Source organism: Dendrobium catenatum, unplaced genomic scaffold (assembly GCF_001605985.2).
Source record: "Dendrobium catenatum unplaced genomic scaffold, ASM160598v2 fragScaff_scaffold_1593, whole genome shotgun sequence".
In the NCBI taxonomy this organism is placed as follows: Eukaryota; Viridiplantae; Streptophyta; class Magnoliopsida; order Asparagales; family Orchidaceae; genus Dendrobium; species Dendrobium catenatum.
The window spans coordinates 318,150-339,296 of record NW_021320055.1 but is presented as its reverse complement, the minus strand read 5'-3'; the positions used below and the strand labels follow the sequence as shown (position 1 = coordinate 339,296).

Below are 21,147 nucleotides of genomic sequence, written 5' to 3'. Positions count from 1 at the left end.
TGTGTGGAGAACAGATACAGAACGTCGTCCGGAGACAAATCATAATGTGCCACATCAACGGTACGGAGCGAAGGGATGACGGGACGTATAAACGACATTTAACATCCGCACAGAATAATTAATCATATACTTAACACTCTTGCTTGTTTAGGAAGTTTAATAGTTTGACTAATGTTGGCTTCATTTTATATAAAGCAAGAACTGGCCTTCTTCTTGGCCTGCACTTGATTTATTCCTGCACTGAAACAGGGGGCTATCGCTCAATAAGTTGGTAGACTGTTATTACTTCCAAACGGCCATAAAATCCCTTTTAATTTGGTAGCTCGTATTCATCATATTTACACTCGGAGACTAAACCCAAGGGGGAAAATGTAAAAAAAATTTTTAAAAGAAAAAAAAAATAAAGTTTTGGTTTTACATTCTTGTTTATTTTTTAATATACATAAAATTATTCAAATGTAACATTTTATATTCACTGAGTATTTAAATACAAAATTACATTTTATTGCTGACAATTACACATTTCTCTTAAAGAATAAATTGCTAAAATATTTTTTCTATTATATATAAACTCAAATTTCTCAGAAGAAACGATGTGATCCTTCTTTTTTTTCTTTTAATGACAGCTTTTTGGCAGTAAAGAAAGTAACGAGCTATTCACAGCCAATTGGGGAGAAATTATTTTATGCGATCATAACAGACCAGAGATTAATCAGGATGCACGACATCACCCAATATACAACATTACACAATACTGGTACTCAATAAAAAAATAAAATTTTGCTTCCTGATTCAACTCTGGACACCTTCCAGTGCGCACAGAATAATTTCTCCAAATTCAAAGGGAGAGGTTAAAAAATATATATATTTTTTACTTTTTTTTTTAACATTTAGATCAATTAATGCAAAGTCCCACACACATCACTTTGTGACCTCTACATTATGAATTATTTGAGATCAATTTCAAATAATGAGGAACAAAATAAATAAATAAAAATGGTGATAGTTTGAAACTAAATTGATCACAGTTAAAAAAAAAAATCAAGAATCCATTTTGAGTTTTTTTCTCATATTAAAATGAAACAAATTTCTCTTTCCCTCACAGGATAAACATCAATCAATTTCAAAATGAAATTATCACCCAACTTCCTTACTTCCTAGAAGAGATTCTACCATATAAATAAAGGACCAATATGAAACTTACAATAAGAAGAGATTTTATTATATACAATCAACATAACTAGTAATTGAGAAAGCAAATAAGAAGTTTCTTACATTTGTTAGGAGAGGACAAAAGCCTCTTTGCTCCCCTTTGTCATTGCAAAGCACAAACTGATTTCTTTTGTGAGAGTTGAAAGGTCAAATTGAGAGAGGTTCATTCATTTTTTACATTGTAAACAACTACGATATGTATTAAAATAGAGTAAATATGTGCAGGGCAAGACCTTCAAACCTTGCATTGCTCTTCTACTTCCAAACCTTGAGGGCACCATCTCTGCTGCTTGATATCAATAGCCTCTGATTCAACTTGACAGAAGCTAAAGAGAGAACCGAATCGCGGTGGCATCCCGCAGAATCAGTAGCTGCCACAGCTAAAAGAGCTTTCTGAGTCTGTTTTGATGATGCTGCTCTCCTGCTCATCTCCTGTGACCCAGATGGAATTCATTCAGTAGTGAGAAAATACAAATTAGGAAAATGAGAAGGGCATTGAAGGGATAACATTCATGATTATATCAAAAAAGTAATAGTCTATTGAGTAGCTGGTTATAAATAAACTGCAAGAAAATTAAATGGAGTGAATTACAGCATATGTCCAAATTTTTGTACTAGAAAGCCGCTTTAAAAAACATAAAAAAGCCGTCCCAAACGAAGCCTTAGAGGAGCAACACATAACTTCATCGCCTAAACGCAAAAACTAGGACTAACGAGATAGCGCAACCTCAACAAAAAGCTCAAGCTAGGCATCTTCCTTGTTCCTGAATAAATTGTGCCAATCTCAAACAAGCTTTAGAAGATTGGTGAGTACAAAATCCACAAGTTGGTTGGTAACCACAAGTTAATCTTACCTCGAAGCTCATTTGTTCATGGCAAATCATCCAGAGATCACATGTCGCGTAAGTATGGCTGACCAACAACTAATGTCAACCAAAGGTTGATCAACAAAACCTTTGTAGAAACTAACGGTTGGTTGACAAAGGAATATCTGCATCTCTTTTTGCACTCTAAACATTAGATAAGTAGTTTCAAGTGTTTCTTTCGTATAAACTCATCATTCCTCACTACCTTCTAACAATAACTTGCATAAGATGTCCTAATCCGCAAGGAATAGTGAACAAGGCATTCACTTCAAAATCTAATTAATACAAATCTTCGAAGGGCATCATCAACGTCTGATGGTTCAATACCATTGGAGAAGGATATTGTGGATTTTCAATAAAGTAACACAAATAATGGAGGATGTTTTTATTGAATACAATATGCATCTTAAATTTTCTTGCAGCTAATCGTGGATGGTCTAGCAATATCATGAAAAAAATACACTCTTACATGAGGTTGTTGAAAAAATCTATATGAATCCATCATCTGAGCTTGAAGTTCTTTCACCAAAAAAAGTGTGCAAATTAAAAAAGGCTTTGTATGACCTTAAACAATCTTCGAGAGCATATTTAGTATAACAAAAAGCCTTTATCCCACTACAAGAGCGTTGGTTATATGAATCTTTTTTTCTCCATTATGTCCTATTAAGAGTCAAATTCTTATTTAAATCTAATAAAAAATATCATTTCAAATAATTTCTAACCAAATCTTTTTAGGCTAACCTCTACCTTTCTTAATATAGGTTGGATCTAATACATCTACTCTCCTAATAAGGTCATCCAAAAATGATGTTTTATGTAACCAAACCAACTAAGGTGACTCCTAATATTATTTGTCACGGAAGTTATTCCAACATTTTCACGCATATACTTGTTTTGCATTCTATCTATAAGAGTTGAGCTACTCATCCACCTGAAAATCCTCATCTCTACAACACTTGACTTAATTTTATGCTTCTCTTTTAATGGCCAACATTTTGCACCATAAATCATTGTACTTCTCACCACCGCCTTACAAAATTTTCCATTAAGTTTGAGGGGTACTTTTCTATCATACAATGGCCCCATGCATTCCTCCATTTCAACCATCCAACTTAAATTATACTAATAATATCCCATTTTTTTCACCATCATTTTGAACAATAGACCCGATATATCTAAAATGAGCACTCCTTTTAAACACTTGATCACCCAATGTCACAATCCCACCACTAGATCTACTACTACTAAAATTACATTCCACGTACTTGGTTTTAGATCTACTCAAATGAAACCCTTTATACTCTAAGGTTGACCTCCATTATTCAAGTTTTTCATCAACTCCCTCCCTGGTTTTATCAACAAGAAGAATAACATTAACAAAAGCATATACCATGATACATCCTCTTACAAATGTTTAGTAAGAACATTCATGACTAAAGCAAAAATATATGGGCAGCTAATGCTTAAAGTAATCCAACTAAAAAAGGAAAATCCTTGGTCACACTACCTTGTATTTGAACACAAGTAACAGCTTCCGTATGCATATCCTTAATGACTCAGAATATAAACATTATTAACTTCTTTCTTTTTTAGAACTCTCGAGAGCATTTCTCTTGGAACCTTTTCATATATTTTCTCCAAATCAATAAATATCATAAGTAGATCCTCTGTACTCTCTATGCTTCTCTATCAAACCTCTCAACAAATGTATAGCTTCCATAGTAGACCTACCTAGCATTAATTCAAAATAATTTTAAGAAATATTAGTATATATGTCGTAACCTATGCTAAATTACTTTTTCCCATTTATTTTAACATATGACATATTAACTTAGCTCATCTATAATTCGCGCACACATGTGCATCACCCTTATTCTTAAAACTAAGAACCAACACACTCATTCTACACTCATATGACAACTTTTTAGTCTTCAAAATAATATTAAGAAGTTTAGTAAACTAAATAATTTCTTGATCTCCTAAGCATTTACATACTCATCGGGTCCTATTTTTTCACACTTCATTTTCTCTAAAGCCTCTGCAACTTCAGATTTACTAATATGATTATAAAAATAAAAATCTCTATTTTCATTTAGGATGCTACAATCACTAAAGTCAATCACATTCTTACAATCTTCAATGAAAAAAATTATCAAAATATCTCATCCACCAATGTAAATTAATAAAAATCATAAATGAAGTTAGATACAAAGAAAACCAAGGAGATCATACATTCTTCATAAAATACTCCACTGATAGTAAAATCTCAATTCTCAATGTATATATCGATAATATAATTCTCACAGATGATGACAATAGTGAAATTGATTCTCATGAAAAAAAAAACTTATTGAAGAATTCAAGATGAAAGAGTTAGACAAACTTAAATAATTCTTAAAAATAAAAGTTGTTCAATCATAAAAAGGAATGTTCATTTCTCAACAAAATTATATAATTGATGTACTAAAAGTAACAAAAATAACTAATTACAAAACCTAAACTAAATAACAAAAATAAAAAAGAACAAAAATAAAAACAGGACAATATCAAATATTAGTCACAAAGGTCCAAACATCATATTTGCAGTTAACCTCTTCGGTCAATTTATGCACAAACCAAAAAATTCTCACCTTTAAGCTGCTTATAAAATCCTCATATACCTTAAATAAATTTTTGGTAAAGAAATTCTCTTTAAAAAGCAAGATACTTTATAAATTGATGGTATATTGATACAAATTATCCAGGATCGCTATTAGATAGATGATTCATGACAGGATACTGTGCGTTTTTGGAAAGAAATCTCATAACATGGAGGAGCAAGAAATAACATGTTATTTCAAGATAAGCAAGAAATAATCTGTTGTTTTAAGATTTAGCAATTGCTCAAAAAATTTGTGAGCTTCTATGAATCTTAAACCTATTGACAAATCAGTGCCACCCGATTTGACAGTTGAGCTGACCTGGTTTTCTTTTCATTGTATTCCGTGTCGGATGTTTCTTTCCAATATAATTAAAAAACACGAAAATTCGAAGGAAAAATTGCCCCTAATAGAAGAGTAATATCGCATAAATTAATTTTAAGATTATATGATAAATAAGGAAAAAAAAAAAAAAACGTAGGCATGCCGTTCAAAAATTTATGTATGTTCATCTTATGCTTTATTTTTATAAAATTCCAATTTCTAAATTACATCAAAATATGTATACGAAATTATATATTTCATTTAAGATAAGTTGTATTTGTGATATTTTTCGTGTGATATAAAGATTAGGGAGATATAGAAACAAATCTTAAGATTTTAAGGGTATATATATATAATAAGAACTAAATCTGAAGGCTCAGTAATTGGCCGAGGCTCCCAGCTTCTCCGAAGTCAAGCACAGACCCTCCAATTTGGTGAAGAAAGGCGCGAAGAATTCAAGCCAACCGACCAGCCCAACCAACCGAGCAAGAGACCAACACTAAAGGTTGGCGCCATGAGCCATGACGACGAAGAAACGAGCCCCAGCCACATCATAGCCCAGTACATCCACGACCAACAAAAAACTCGAACAAATCACAAAAAAAAACCAAACAGAGAGTAAAGAAGGCAACAAACACTAAAAACTACCTACCCCGTCTGCCCCTCCCACAAGACCTCCCACGAGAACCGACAGAGACAACCGGCCTTTCACTAACCAAAAAAGGTAACCGGTAGATATATAAATACATAAAAATGGTATGTATCTAAATCACCAAATTATAAAATAATATATTTTTTATTTCCTTTTGATTTTAGATTTTTTTTATGGCATTTGATAATAGATGATAATCTTTCATATAAGTTACTCTTAAAATACAAAATATAAAAGTACAATATATTCAACTAATATCTCTTTACTGATATTGCACGACCATCATCTCTCAATTATCATATCTATCTACATCTTCAAGTGTCATCACTAGCAACATTAACGCACATAAAATTTTTATAGAATATGTAATTTTTCACTCAAACATGTATTTTTTTTCCTTTATAAAAATTTCACATAAAATTTTAAATTTTAATCTCTTGCAATATTTTTTATACGTATATAGATTTTCAGAAAAATTAAAATATAATACTCTCACAGTCTCACTTAATGATCATGAATATTCTTACAACAAGGCTTAATGATTAATAATATATCTATATGTATAGTGAATAGTCATTTGAAGTAAGGCTTTAATTTTTAGTGGATATGCCCCTGCCCTCTAGAAAAATATTCTGTGTGGAGAACGGGCACAAAACGTCGTCCGGAGACCAATCATAATGTGTTACGTCAGCTGTACCGACTGAAGGAGTGACGGGACGTATTTTAATTAGCCTTCAAACGATATTCAATATCCGCACAGAATAATTAATCCTGTACTTAACACTCTTGCTTGTTTAGGAAGTTTAATAGTTTGACTAATGTTGGCTTCATTTTATACAAAGCAGGAACTGCCAGCACAATAACATAATGTGGGATAGGGTAAATACTAACAACCAAAGGCGTGCATTTAAAATAAATTAAATTAAAAAAAATATCACAGTATTGCATCTTTAACATGAAAGTCAGGACCATTCACAATCGTTAGAAGGTGCGAGTACCCTATAATTAACCGGGTTGACCCAATAACTACCTGTCTGCTGCAGGGACCAAATCTTGCAAATAATAGTTTCAAGTAGAGTCACCTTCAAACCAGAGGCAGTTCACTTCTTCCTTCACAGATCATTGGTACAACGAGATTTTATAAGCAGGTACCAAAACACGAAACAATCTGGAGGGATTTCTCAAGCATAATAGTTCAAGCTGGCCTTCTTCTTGGCCTGCACTTGATTATTCCTGCACTGAAATCTTCATGCGTCACCTGATAGATTATTGAAGGAAAAAAAAAAAAAAAAGTTTACCACCCAGTGACAGAATAGTTGCAAAATTCAGGAGAACAAATAAAATTTTTCTTATAAATATCATTTCTAGAAAGTTCTACAAAGTTCTAGTACTTTTTGGGCTTGCCAAAACCTGTGTAAAATATCTAAATTCATATAATGCACATTCACGAGGTTCCATACGATTGTTTGTTTAACCTAACTACGATATAGACGATGATAAGGAATTGGGCGGAATATTTATGTACATCAAAATCGGTCCAATAAGGACCGGCTTAGAGTGGTATAACAATACCTCCCTCTCAAAGACTCGCATTGTCTTCAAGGTGGAGAGACGGAAACAAAAGCTTTACTCTCTCATACGACTCCCATGTGGCGTCATAGTTTGATAGGTTTTTCCATTCGATCAGCACTTCCTTGATCCCTCCTTCTCCCTATCATTCCTTTTTAGCTCTAGTGGTTCTAACGTCACCTCCAAATCCTCAGCCAATGTCACTGGTAACTATAAACTAACTACATGATCCCCAATAGCTCTCTTCAACTGTGACACATGGAACACTTGATATATGATAGTGGTTGGGGGTAACCTCAAACGATAAACTACTGCTCTAATCCTCTCTAATATCTCATAAGGGCCAAAATATCTCGGCGCCAGCTTCTGATTTCTCTAGTAAGCTACCATCATTTGCATGTAGGGATAAAGCTTCAAGTGCCTTATCTCAGATTGGATTTCCTTTCTACACCCATATAATTGCTTCTTCATAATCTACTGAGCCCTCAATAAGTAAGCCACCTCATCCTCTTCTAAATGTCAGCCTCTTTTTGGCTTTTTTTTCCCTTTTAAATAGCGATTATTTTCATTGCAAAACATTAGAAGAAGTTTATATATACTTCTAGGCTTTGTCAGAATCAAACAATAAATTTCAAGTGTCATTTTCAACTTTTTTACTTTTCTACAATAAACTTATGTTTCGTGCCAAATAGAGGAGAAAACTAAAATGACAAATCTTTTTGAAAGATGTTAAGGACCCAAGGGCCATGTTTATCTAAAGGATGGAATTGAATATCAAAGGGAAATAATAAGGACCAAAGGGCAATTGAATAACAATTAATGATAAACTATCCATTAAAAGTTCGTTTTTTGATATGTAAACTAGATATATGGTGTCATTTCTCCACCCCATCACATCCACCAAAATATGACATCAGGATACCCAACTTGGCCTTTTCTTATAATACTTTGTTACGAGACTAAGTTACTTAGGTATCTAATGAATTTAAATATTTCAAGAGTATTTTCCAGTAAACTAGACAATTTGAATAGCAAGGTTAAAAAGGTAGCAGTTAGACTATCAAAATAATTCTTGTAAATTATTGAACTTTAAAGTTGCCACCAAAGATACATTAATACAGGCCTTCATCCAATTCCTTAGCTCAACATCATCATCTCAATGACATGGGTTCAGAAAGAGTGAAATTTTACCTGCACAATCTGTACCCCAAAGCATGATCTTGTTTCGTAATGCTCATCATTCCCCAAACCTTTTGTTGATGGACCACAGATAGCATAACTTCGTTCGGGACTAATTTCATGAAAAAGTAAAGCAGGAAGCTAGTCAAGCATGAAAAAATGAAAAAAAAAAACAAGATTTAACTAGCATATTAATCAAACCTTGTGTGATTCCAATAACGAATTTTCAGGTCAGTTCCTCCTGTTAGTAGATCTCCACCAGGCAAAGGAAGCAACGAGCGGATGCCAGGAAGACGAGGTGGAGGTTCATTCAATTCATCAATTCTATATTTGGAACTGGAATTCCGTTTCATATCTTGCTTAGAATTTGGCTTGTTGGAAGGCCTAGCTAATGCTCGAGGAATGCTGGACATTTCTGCAACGCTGTCATAGCTTGCCACTCTGAATACCTGAATAAAATTTAGAAAGAAACAGTTTTTTACTTTATCCTTGAGGAACTTGAACCTTCTACAGGAAAAATAATACAAGCCCCTTTTCGGAATTTCTGAATACGCTGCTTTTCTTAGCCTTAAGAAAGGGAATAAAAATAGAAGTAAAATAGAGGTATTTATTTCAGCCTCTCAACATTCACTATTTTAAAGTAATAACGTGCATATTATGCACAAATCTAATTTCACAAAACCTGCATATATGAGGGCTCAATAGCCAACACATGAATGCACAAAATTTTCCACAAAATGATAAATATTATTCCAGTAAAAGCTGCCTTCATAGTCTATATTATGAAGCATTTTATTTGCCCAGATTAAAAATTCTGGTAAATGAAACAAAGTGCAGATACTGGCTTACCTGGTGGCAGCTTCCAGTCTCGGCATTCCATAAGGAAACTTCGTTACAACCAGCAGAAACGTATATCAATGGCCTTGCCATGGATGGAACTGAGTTTGAAGATGGAATAAGTAAACACATTCTCTCCACGGGACATACTGTTGAGTATTGCCATGAATTAACAGGTAAAAGAAACCTTAAATCCCATAATGTCAACACACCCCTGGATGATCCTGAGACGAACCAGTTCCCACACTGACCCATTACAAGAGATGAGATAAATCCCTCCTCTGGTGTAACTCTAAATGTCCAACCTGCTGAATTTGTCCGAGTGTCCCAAAGATTGATTCCACAGTCCCTAGTGCTGTAAAGAACTGTATGGCAAACGCCACCATCAGAAGAAGAGCAGTTCAAAAGGGTAAGAACTGCACCTTCTCCAGCCTCTCTCTTCCTACTATCAGCAATACCAGAGTACCTTTCAACAACATTACCCATTCCTCTAGATACATAATCAACAGCAAACAAGTGCAATGTCCCATTAGATGCGCCAACTATTACTTGTGCCGTACCACGAAGCATGCTAACACATAAAGCCTGGCTATGACCCAGAGAATAAGTTAATCTTGAGCGAAAGGAGATGTCCTTTTCCAATTTTCTGGTATCCCATATTTTAACAGTAGAATCACTTGAAGCACTGACAAAGAAGGAATTATCATTTGATACAGCAATGTCATTCACAGAAGAAGAGTGTTCTTGGAGATGTGCCACCAAGACTCCACGAGGCTTCCAGCCTGCATCAGGAATTGTTGAAGTCCTAGAAAATGAAGGTAACATAGTAACATCAGATTGGTGTTTATCATCTCCAAAGGAGGATGAGGAGTTCTTCACAATTTCAGAGATAGTGACATCCTTTAATTTGCTGGTGATGTTAAAAGAAGGGTCAATCTCATGACTATAAGGATCATAAACGACATTAGAATTTGTGTTGTTGAAGAAGGAGCCAGAGATAAGCCTAGGCGGTACTGAGTTTGATAAGCTAGTTGGCTTATTAGCAGAGCCCACCCATGGCATGCATGAAGAAGCAATTCCTACGGAATTCCAGCGCACTGAAGAATCAGAAACTTTAGATGACATACCCATTTTGTGCTTATCCATGTAAGAGTATATTGGAATACCCTCAGACGGTCCATCAAAAAGAAAACTGTTATTAGTGTTGTTATGGGGTGAAAAAAAGCCAGAGAAATGCATCTTATCGGAACTAAATGAATCCATTTCATCCATTGCACCATTATCAATAAAAGAGTTCCCTTTTCTCAACTTAGCAGCATCCTCAACATCAGAAGAAGTTACTTTTTGGACAGAATTGCCAGAAAATTTAACATTTGGTGCCATGGATTCTTTGTTCCAAGTTTTCTTCATAGGATCCAAATCTGCCGCAACACAATTGATGTTTTCAAGGGTTTCCCAATTATTTGACAGGGCTGATGAGTTATACCATATCTTTCTCTGTCTTTCTAGCATATCAGTATTCCTTGTCTTTTCCAATACTTGGTAAAATACTGACTTTGACACTGGGGGCTTTAGACAGGAAAGGAGTGATGACTCTGAATATAGAGAAGGTGGTTCTCTCTGAAGAAAAGGACGCAAAATTGGATAAAGGTAGACATAAGAATCCACTGGCCCCAACGTTTGGCTACTTGCTGCAATGAAAGTGGCAACCGCTCTTCGTACCCACTGACTTGGATAACATAACAATGGAAAAGATCTTTCAATCATGTCAAGAAGTATCCTTTTCCGCAAAAAACCACTTCTACAAAGCATAGACAAGCAGTCCAATGCATTAACGATGACAGCCTCCATACCATCAGTTAAGGCCTGTTCTATATAAGGTAATAGATACTCCTCAACACTTCTTCGGCCAACAAAGTAGCACACAAAAACAATCTGCCCATAAAATACAGCTCTCAGTTGCTCATCTCGGTCATTAAGAAATGCCGGTAGAATTGGAAGTAAAAAATCATTGCATTGCCTCTGCCCAAAGAAGTAACACAAATGTCCAATGTCCTGCAAAAGCGCTCTCCTGATATTTGGAGTTTGTTTTGAGCCCATGACCAGTTCTTGCACAACTTCAGCAATGGATTTTCTCAGTTGAGCCAGCTGCACATCACTATTGTCAGTCTGTTTCTCGATCAATGGTTCTGCTGCAAGTAGCTGAGACTTAGTGGGGACTACTTTATCAAATGATCCTGCACCAGTCAAACTTTTTGAGCAAATCAAAAATCTATAAGCAGCCAGTGCAATCTTGAATATGTTACTAGCATAACAGATCCTAACACTTTGTTCAGGGTCATCTGGAAGCATAGATAGCATGGGAAGAATATACTCAGGAAATATCTTAGCATCACTGGGAGGAAAATCTCTAACTAGAGCCAAAACATCACACAACGTATCCAAAGCAGCACAGCGGACAATTGCAGCAGGATCAGAAAGCATCGCAATAACATATGGAAGCACATGCTGTAAGCGATCTTCATCATCAATGTAAAAAGAGCAAGACCTCAACATAAGTACACCAGCTCTTCGTAGTTGTGGCTGCTTGACACTTCGTATGCATGAGCAAAGCAATGATGCAATGAGAACCATACCTTCACAGGTAGTTTTACATTCCATTACTTGAAAAAATGGCATTTCATTACTTTCGGTTTGAATACTGTATTTGGCCATTAGAGATTCCAAGTCATTTTTATGGAATTTCTTGAAAAGTGGGACTTCATTTTCCTTGTACCCATGGGCATAAATCAAGGTTTGCCTTCCAATATGCTTCGCCTTGTTAGAAAATAGAGTATGATTGGTGCTGGAACTGTTTGTGGAAACATTTGGAATGTTTCCAATTGTTGTGGTAGCATGAGAAAAAGCATTGCTCTTTTCTACTTCCCTGTAAATGGAAGCTATATCATCAACAAGCTGAAGCCCTTTACCAACCATACTTTTCACTGGATCAGCCCCATCATCTCTGAAATTAGTATTTTCCCTTCCACTTTCACAATTCTGTAAAGATTCATTATCAATCAGGTTGGTATCCATTGACGTTTCAGAAACAATGTCATCAATAGCTCTATCATTCATCATCTGTCTGCTTATCTCAGAGAAAGCACCCTTAGTCATTGCAACCTAAATATGAATCATAGAAGCTAGGTCTTAGTAACTTGGTCATATAGCCTACAAATACACCTAAATATAAAAGAAATTATTCTGGAGACCAACTTACCCTTGTATCAGAGTCAAGGGGAATCAAGCATGAAAATAATTTATGCAGAAATGGGGAGAAATAGCTTGGGAAAACAGCCGAAGCATAACTTTGCAAATAGTTATCACAGGACAACCTTCCTTCGGGATCCAGCTGAATCATATGCAGTATCATCTCACGAATTCCAACATCAGGTATCTGTAGTCATAATACCCACATCCCATTTTATAGTAAACATTTATAAGAGACCACATTTTTCGCACTACTAATAGAGATAAGATTTTATCCTGAGTCATCACTGTTAGCACCTCTTTTTTTATCACCACCAGACAAAAGATAAAGCAAAAAATCAAATAAAATGGCTAAAATTATAACTGCAAAGAACAATAGCATATTCCTCCAATGAAACACAGGACAGCTTTTCAGCAAGCTAAAAAGCATTTCCAAGATGGAACCTCTTCCGGGCAATCAGTTGCAATACATAAATTTCAAGGGATCTTTGTATGGAAAAGTTTATGCAAGATTGTTTTTCTAGTTGCAAAATAGCGTTTATTGCAAACCATAAAGCACTAAGTTTGAACTTTGAAGCATTAAGATGGACATGGCGACTATAAGAATGATGACGAAAATTTGAAGTCTATATTGCCAAAAGCACAGAAAATGAACTGAGGAACATGGTCTATCCATAGTGTATTTTCTTTTCAGTTTATGTTAAGCTTGCCTATGATGTTGATTCTAATGAGAACACCCTTTGTCTTCAATATTTTGACAACCCTTTTAGGTCTAGTTAACTATTGCAGGGGCTCAATACAATCAGCATCATTAACAAGCCATATTTCATCTTTCAGGGTTTCCAATTCTAGAATTTCTGCATATGCAAAATTTTCAGGTTGTTTTCTCCAAAAGCTCTCATGTGGTTCCATTGTTTTTGTTAGTCAATGAATGCTACAATCCTTGTCGTTAATTGCTACTGTAAAACATTAAAAGTAGTGTAAATTGATCCCAAAATCACATTTGAGTGATATGCTGCAGTCTTGGATGGAATGTTGCCAATGCTACAGTATTGAGACTCCAACTTCTACTTGACTCCCTTTGTCCTTTGATATCTTTTTATGGATATATTCATATGGAAAATAAGAAACCTAAAGTTGAATCCTATTTTCTATGTGCTGGAACAATTGGATTATAGGCTTTGACTAGATCTAGAATTCCAAGTAATTTTGTATTTTGGGTACTTCGAAGCTTAAATAAAAACTCTGAGGTACATAAAAATCATTGAATAATGAGCATTGAAATAAATTTTTAGTTTTTTCAATTCTTATGTGTTATTTAGATATATATTCTTCGAACGCTTCACAGGCGATGGAGCCTACTTTCAAGGGTGAGAAATTATCCTGACGTGAGGCATTGATGTTCCTTTTAAGTGACGTTTGTTTTTATTCTTATAATTTGTTCAATGTTGGTCCAAGCCGCCGCCCCCTCTTCCCCAATTTTCCTTCCCCACCACTCCACCCGCCGACCCCTCTTGGAGTTTTGAATTTGAAATTCAAAACTCTCATGAAACTTTGATACTTTCCTAATTTAGCTCCTTAAATTGAGGTCTCCAAATTAATTAGATTTCAATTTGAATTTGAATTCAAATTGGTCTTAATTAATACCCTCTTATTAGGAAACTTCCCTAGCTTAAAAACCTGAAATATATTTCAGATTTTTTTAAAGCTTTGTTAGCCAAGTGGTCCCCACCTACTTAAGTTAAACATTTTCTCCCTCTCTATGCTTGGTCGGCCTTCCCCTTATTGTTTTTCTATTTAATTGTCATATCACCACCTCTTAAATGCCTCCTAAATAACCTAATTTAGGAGTTAATTCTCTAAATCCCGTAACTTGCACCTGGCCACCTTTGGGAGATGTTGCCAAATTCTGTAGAGGGAATTTTTTTTCTTATTTCTTTCCAATTTCAATTCTTCTAATTTGGAAAGGATTTCCCTGTCAAGCTCTTTGCTGGAATAAATTATTCTAAAATATTATTCCCTTCCTTTTCCCAGTTCTCTCACCCGCCCCCTCTCAATCCCGTGGCTATTAACTCTGTTATTTCCGGATTCAAATCCCGGTCTTCTCTCCTCTTCTTTACTCTAGAGAGCTCCCCATCTTAACAGCCTCGAGTTGGAATATATTTTGGGATTAAAAATCCTGCTGCTGGCCGACTCTTCCAAGTCCATCACCTAAATTTTCTTCTCATATTTCTGTTTGGAATCTGAAACAATTTTCATATTCTACAAGAGGAGTTTGGAGTTTGTTCTCCCTCCTCTTTCAAGCAAGAAATTTGATTTCTCTCAGATTTTGGGAGAGGAGATCCAAGGAAGAAAGGATAAGACGTTGGATGCTCTCTAGTCATCCCATGGACTACCCGCCACCGGCTACCACTCCAATGGACTACACTTTGTGCGTCATTTGTCTCCTAATGGCATCGCTCGGTTGCTCTCAATCTTCCTCCATTAAAAGTGCCACCAACAAGAGAGTGAGTGAGAGACCCAAGGTGAAAAGTTCTATTTGTTAATTGTGGGTTATTGTTTCTCTCCATAACATTACTATCTAATTCTATGTTGTCAATTTGATATTGTCTCATTAATCTAGTTGTAACCACATGCCTTACTTAATTTCGACTTGATAATTCCGAGAACTTAATTTGGGTAAGCATTAATTCTATAACTAGCAAAGCTTTAACAATCTTATATTAAAATCCCCAAGCAGTTCTTGTTTCCATGCATTACGTTTCACATCACTTTTTTCATAACGTTTAGCCATATTACCTTTGGTCTATAATTTACCCTTTTCTTCATATTCCTTTCAGCTCAATTCAATTACCTCATTTTCATCCGTAGCACAGGTTCGCCCAAACATAAGTCTATTTCCCACTACCTTGAATTCAACAGGTAGCATTCCCATTGTCTCTATAATATAGTCATTTCTCATCGTATTTTCCTAGTTTTACAATTATTCATCTAGATAATATAATTTTTTATATAAACACTTGCCTTATCAATTTATTTGTTTTCTAAAACTTAGATCCCTATAGTACTCTGAGTTTAATTATTATTTTATTACCTTCAAATTTAAGTCTCAACTACATCTTATTATTGCATGGGAGAAAGAAGTTTATTCACCTAACTTTAAAGTTGAACATGTGCGCATTTGTAATTTAACCAACTAAAATGAGGAACATGTGCTCGTAAAATTTCTAATGTGCACAAGCATTTAAGCAAGAGGAATTTGTAACCTTCTTAATGTGCAAATGAGTAATTAACAAAAGAAAAAAATGATTTACAGCAAAGTACATGAAAAGCCTTCTTATTTGCTGCAGAAAAAGATTTAAAATCTAAGATTCCGTGGGTTACCCTCAACATATCACTATGGTTTTCCTACTTCACAAAGTAAACTCAGACCTCTAGATTAAATAGAATGAAAATTTAGGCAGATGGTAAAACCCATTCAATGCTTGCTACGTAGACTAACACCGCCGGATCTTCTCCGTCATAAGCAACTTTCAAGGTCCAAAGTCAGTGACCAAGTGGATTGGGGCAAAACGTAAGTCCTCTAAGCCTAGACCAGTTGATCAGAACCAGACTCCCCTCTCTCAGTCTAAAGATAATTAACGTGCAAATTCAATCAATGGATGCCCCATCCCGCAAAATGTTATCTATTATCTGAAAAATAAACAAGTTGTAATATCAAACTATCAGTAATGCTTTCTGGTTTATGGCATTCAGAGTTCATGAACTTTAGCATAATTAGCAACTGAAAACAACAAAAAAGCTAGTATCAAGAATTGCATCAAAATAACAGATAGAGTACTAAAATGTAAAAAAATGGAAATTTAGACGGAATGTTCAAGAAAGCTAAAGATGATCACCTTTTCTAGGTACAAACTAGGATCATATTGGCCACGGCGATAAGCAAGTAGTTGGGATAGCTCAAAAAGTGGTTGTCCTTCTAGGAAAAGCTCCGCAACGACACATCTAAGCCAAAAATTGTACCCAATGTTAAAATTTGAACAAAAGAAAAAAGATTATCCCTCGATAATTTATTTATTTATTTATTCATCTTGAATATCATAACTTACTGGATGCACACTGAATTCCAGCAACGGGATGCTTTACATGATAAATGAATATTCAACTTGAAAGAAAATTTCATTTATTCCCATTATATTTTAAAAAAATGGCAAGATAACTGATGTAGCATGAAGATACCACAATCAATAAGAATTATTTAACTGGATACTAGTAAGAATTTCAATAACTAGCAAGTTGAACAATAAGGCCACTGAGAAATTATGTTAACCCAAGCAAGATACCTAGATTTAAGATTGTAAGGTAAAGAACAGCAAACTTAGAAAAAGATATAACAGTAGGGAAGTTAGCACAATCGGTATGTGACTGGATAACTTGAAGATGGTCTCCACCAACAATCCTTCATCGTGGAGCTCCTCTAGCTTCTGATAGAAAACACTTGTATAAACCTAAAAACCCTTGCTGAAATACGAGAAAAAAAGCCATTTGCAGACAATTTTTAGAAGAAGGAAGACAAACAACAACGAAACAAATTTTATTTGATGAAAGACGACAAAAGCAAGCAAGATACAATGGATCTTCAATTCGAGAGGAAGATCCGGCTCTCCCAATCCCTAGCCAGTGGCTAGAGCCCAAGTACCTAAGAGAGATCTCAAATTTCAGCCAAATTCAAAATGCCCTAATCCGTGGAAAACAAACTATTCAATGCATACAATCCAAAAGAAAATTTCTAAACAACCCCTACTTTCAAGATTCCCTCATAAACTCCTCCTAAATCCTTCCTAATCAGAGCTTTTGGACTCTGCAGTTTGAGCAGCATGAGCTTGTTTCGGTTCAGCTTTCAAGTGTGCATCAAAATACGCCATCAACATTATTCGTGATGCAGAGATCAAATTTTCCCTTCATTTATTTGAACATAGATGTATATAAATAAAATCTATTGATGAAAATGGTATTCTCAGAAATCAGATACCACTAAACATAGGACAACTTCATCTACAGGTTCATTAGTCCAACTTCTCTAAGATTTCTGATGTCCATATACCAATGCCAAAAAACATTATCATACACGGAATCCCTTATTTTATGAGGGTGCGGCCTTCCATAATCATATATTTGCAGTTATTGAAAACAGAAAAGGGCATACCCAACAGAGAAGATGTCCATCGATTTCTTCAGAGTAGAATCTGGTGCATTATTGGCCTCACCAACATGATCATAAAATCTCTGGAAGACATGGACAGAAAGTTGTATCTATTCAGTACACTTGATAACTCTAAAGCTTGAATGTGAAAAATAAGCATAACAAAACTAGATGAAATCTGCAGGTATTCAATTAGTTCGGAGTTCCAAAATTAATACACAAACAAAAACAACATATAGAAGGTAAGAGATCAAGAATGTTGGAGAGAATAGAACATAAGCAACAATGGTGGGCATATTGATAGAAAGAAAATGTGGCTCTAAATAAGGTTAACCTATTAATGTCTAGGCTGAGAAGCTATATAGTAGTTGAAAGAAGCCAGTTCATTCGTTTAGCAGAGTTCTCTACTATGTTTTGCTTCTAACAGTTTCCTTAGCATATTGAACAAGCTTCACATTGTTAACAAAGCCTGACATATAATGCAACAAGCTCAACATTAGATCAATTGGTTTAATGTGTTCATAACAAAGCTTATTTATTATTCAAGAAGCAACTCTATGACAACCTTTTCTAAAGTTTCTATGGCTTTATCAATAGCTCAATTATCGTATATTGGTCAAGTTCCTAGTTATTGAATTATTCCTTTGCTTAGTTTACGTTGATCTGTGCTCATTAAGAAAAGCATGAAGTTAGATGACAAATAATAATAATAATAATAATAATGAATAAAAAGAATATTTTAATAAGTGTAGGCAAAATTATATGAAAACTTGGCATATTACAGCACTAGTCACTACCATCATTTATTAATGTTTGAACTTGGCTTGAGCACAATAAAATCATAAATAAATAAGCATTCAAAGGATGAATCATATTTAGATTTTTTAATTATTAAATGACTTTTAAGGCACATTTCAGGTTGCTTGAGCTTGATAACGACCAACAAAACAAACTTGAAACTGGCAGCCCTGCCCTACTCTGCCTTTTCTTTTACATTCCTGCCCTAAAAGGAAGGTATACAAGGATAACAAAAGTTTTGTTGTTAATGAAGATAAATGATTGCTGGAAAACTGGGCAAAGATGTTCAATAAGAAGGTTTACCATACAAATGGAGCTTTTTAGTGCACTTTCATACAATATAATACACATTCAAAGTGAATTAAATAAACAACTTTCACTTTCTTCTTAAAAAAATGGATGAAGCTAAGCCCAAGTTTTGATAGAAAGAACATATCCTTGAACAAAATAGCAATCAAAGTTTGCCTAAAATATTTAGCACAGCAAAACTAAACAGCTCATACCACATCCTCCTTGAAGCCAACAAAAAAAAACAAAGCATCAATAAACTAATTCAACTTGAGGATAGGGAAAGACCTCAGGTGCAAGATAGCAACGCCTCCTTCCCCCAGTATCAAAAAAAAAGGAGAAATCTGAAGGGTCATCATCTGGTATGTACGTGGGCTTGAAAGACGCAAAGTCCGCAAGGTAAAGCCAGTTCCAAGAAGAGACGAGGACATTCTCACACTTGATATCACCTGCAGCGCCGAAAAAAATCTGTGTTTCTAAGAAAACCCCTTAAAAGTTGTTCACTGATTTGGTCCTAGAGGATGCTCTCTCACCATGGCAAACTTCCTTGTCATGGCTCTGCTTCACTGCACAAAGTAACTGCATGACCAAATGAGCTAAGTCCAGAAACATATCTGGAAAACATAAGAATAATGCTTATACAAAAAAAAATGAAGACTGAAACGAAGGACGATCTTGAAAGTTACAGACAATTTGTCGAAAATCAAAAACAGAACAACGAAATCCACAACTAATCTACCATTGAATGGTAATACAAGAGAATCATTTAACAGAAAGGAGAATATAGAAGAAGAAAAGAAGACTGTTTTCAGTAATCTACACCATTTTCACAAAACAAGAAGGATTTCGAAACCACTACCTGATATGCAAGCCATTTCTTCTCAATAAGACTGAGGAAGGGCCGTGTGCTTAGCCTATCATGAAGATTGCTAAAGAAGTGCTGTCTCAAGAGATAAGCTGCCTTATCTGTCTCAAGCCAAAACTGCATAGCAACCAAAATAAATCCATGCATCAAAAAACATACAAAGATCTGATAAAAAGCAGAAATTTGCGAAATCAAGACAACAGCCCTACAATCACCAATATCAATAAACCAATCACTGTTAGATTTTACATGGTAAAAGGATAAAAATGAGTAAAAAATCAGCGGGTTTAACATGCAGCAGATGTTAGTGCTCAACAAAAAAATATTTGGAGAAATAGAGTGAGAGGCCCCCTCATTATATCTACAGAGCTTCCTCTCCCATCCTTATTTCTCGTTTATTACTCAGTGAGTAACACCTGGATAATGATTTTCCAACTAAGATGGATAACATTAAAGAACGTAAACGCTATTCCCAAAAGTTCAGTGCCCCAAAATAAAACGACAAGCCAGGAATACCAAGGAGTATGATCTCCACAGGAGCTCACCTGGAAAGGCCAAACATGGGGGTGTTGCACGGTTTGGAATATATTTCTAATCTCAGAAAGCCTCCTCTCGTACTCCTGTTAGGGTTTGAATCCAGGAATAAAATACAAAGGAACTTGATAGGTGATAAGGCTTCAAAATAACAATTTTATCAAGGAAATACCTTGAGATCGAGGGGGTCACCCCGCTTGAAATAGACCTTAACCAGAACAAGACCCTCGTCGTGCTTACAGAGGATGGATTTGAAGAACCGCCCGCGTCCAAGGACCTCAATCAGGACTAGGTTATATGAGGAAGGGAGGTCATGGAGGTAATACTCCGTCGCTGAAACTTGGGTTGTTCGTGCTATCTTGTTCCCCATCTCCTCCTCACTCCGACGTCCCAAAAAATCCTCTCTTCGACCACAGATTCACTCAATGGGCTTGAATCGCTCCTCTTTTTTTCTCCTCTCCCTTACAATTTCCCTTAATTTGTAGATATCACGATAGGAGACCGCGACAACGATAAACAAACGGGGGCAGAAATAGCTATTGTTTGCGATGGTTAGAGGATGGAAGAAGAAATGCGATTTCTTCTGAGAGCAAGAGAGGGGGAGGGAGTAAAGGAGAAACCAGTGCGGTCCCGAGATCCCGTCGCATACTGCCTCGCTTCGTTTGTCGTCCATGGCTCCGCGTATTTGGGGACGGGTCTTCCGTGCCCGTACATATTTCGGAATTTTTTAATATTTTTGTTAACTTTTTTAAATAAAGTTTTAATTAAATTATGTATGCTAATTAATTTTAATTTATTATTAATTGATCAAAAAACCAAGGCTTTTAAAACCGGACCGGTCAATGAACCGGAAGAAGGAGGGGTTAGAGGTTTGATGGCTCGACCGGGGTCGAATCGGGGTCGAACCGGATGACGTAATAAATATTTATTAT

At 35.3% G+C, this 21,147-nt stretch overlaps 1 protein-coding gene across 3 annotated transcripts; it reads right to left on the bottom strand.

The window, feature by feature from the left end:
- Positions 1–1,134: 1,134 nt before the first annotated feature.
- Positions 1,135–20,891, bottom strand: LOC110104298 (serine/threonine-protein kinase VPS15). Of its 3 annotated transcripts, XM_020833337.2 has the most exons (12): positions 20,388–20,891; positions 20,227–20,301; positions 19,676–19,798; positions 19,350–19,395; positions 19,105–19,265; positions 17,734–17,813; positions 16,427–16,532; positions 12,538–12,714; positions 9,291–12,440; positions 8,643–8,890; positions 8,454–8,553; positions 1,135–1,644 (listed from the first exon to the last, which is right to left on the bottom strand). In XM_020833337.2, the coding sequence occupies exons 1-12, from the start codon at positions 20,583–20,585 to the stop codon at positions 1,468–1,470; spliced, it is 4,641 nt and encodes a 1,546-aa protein (XP_020688996.2). In that variant the 5' UTR covers positions 20,586–20,891; the 3' UTR covers positions 1,135–1,467. The 3 variants fall into 3 exon arrangements, with proteins under 3 accessions (XP_020688996.2, XP_020688997.2, XP_028556616.1); XM_020833338.2 differs by lacking the exon at positions 20,388–20,891 and having other exon boundaries at positions 1,468–1,644; positions 19,350–19,430; XM_028700783.1 differs by lacking the exon at positions 20,388–20,891 and having other exon boundaries at positions 1,468–1,644; positions 19,350–19,382.
- Positions 20,892–21,147: the final 256 nt, after the last annotated feature.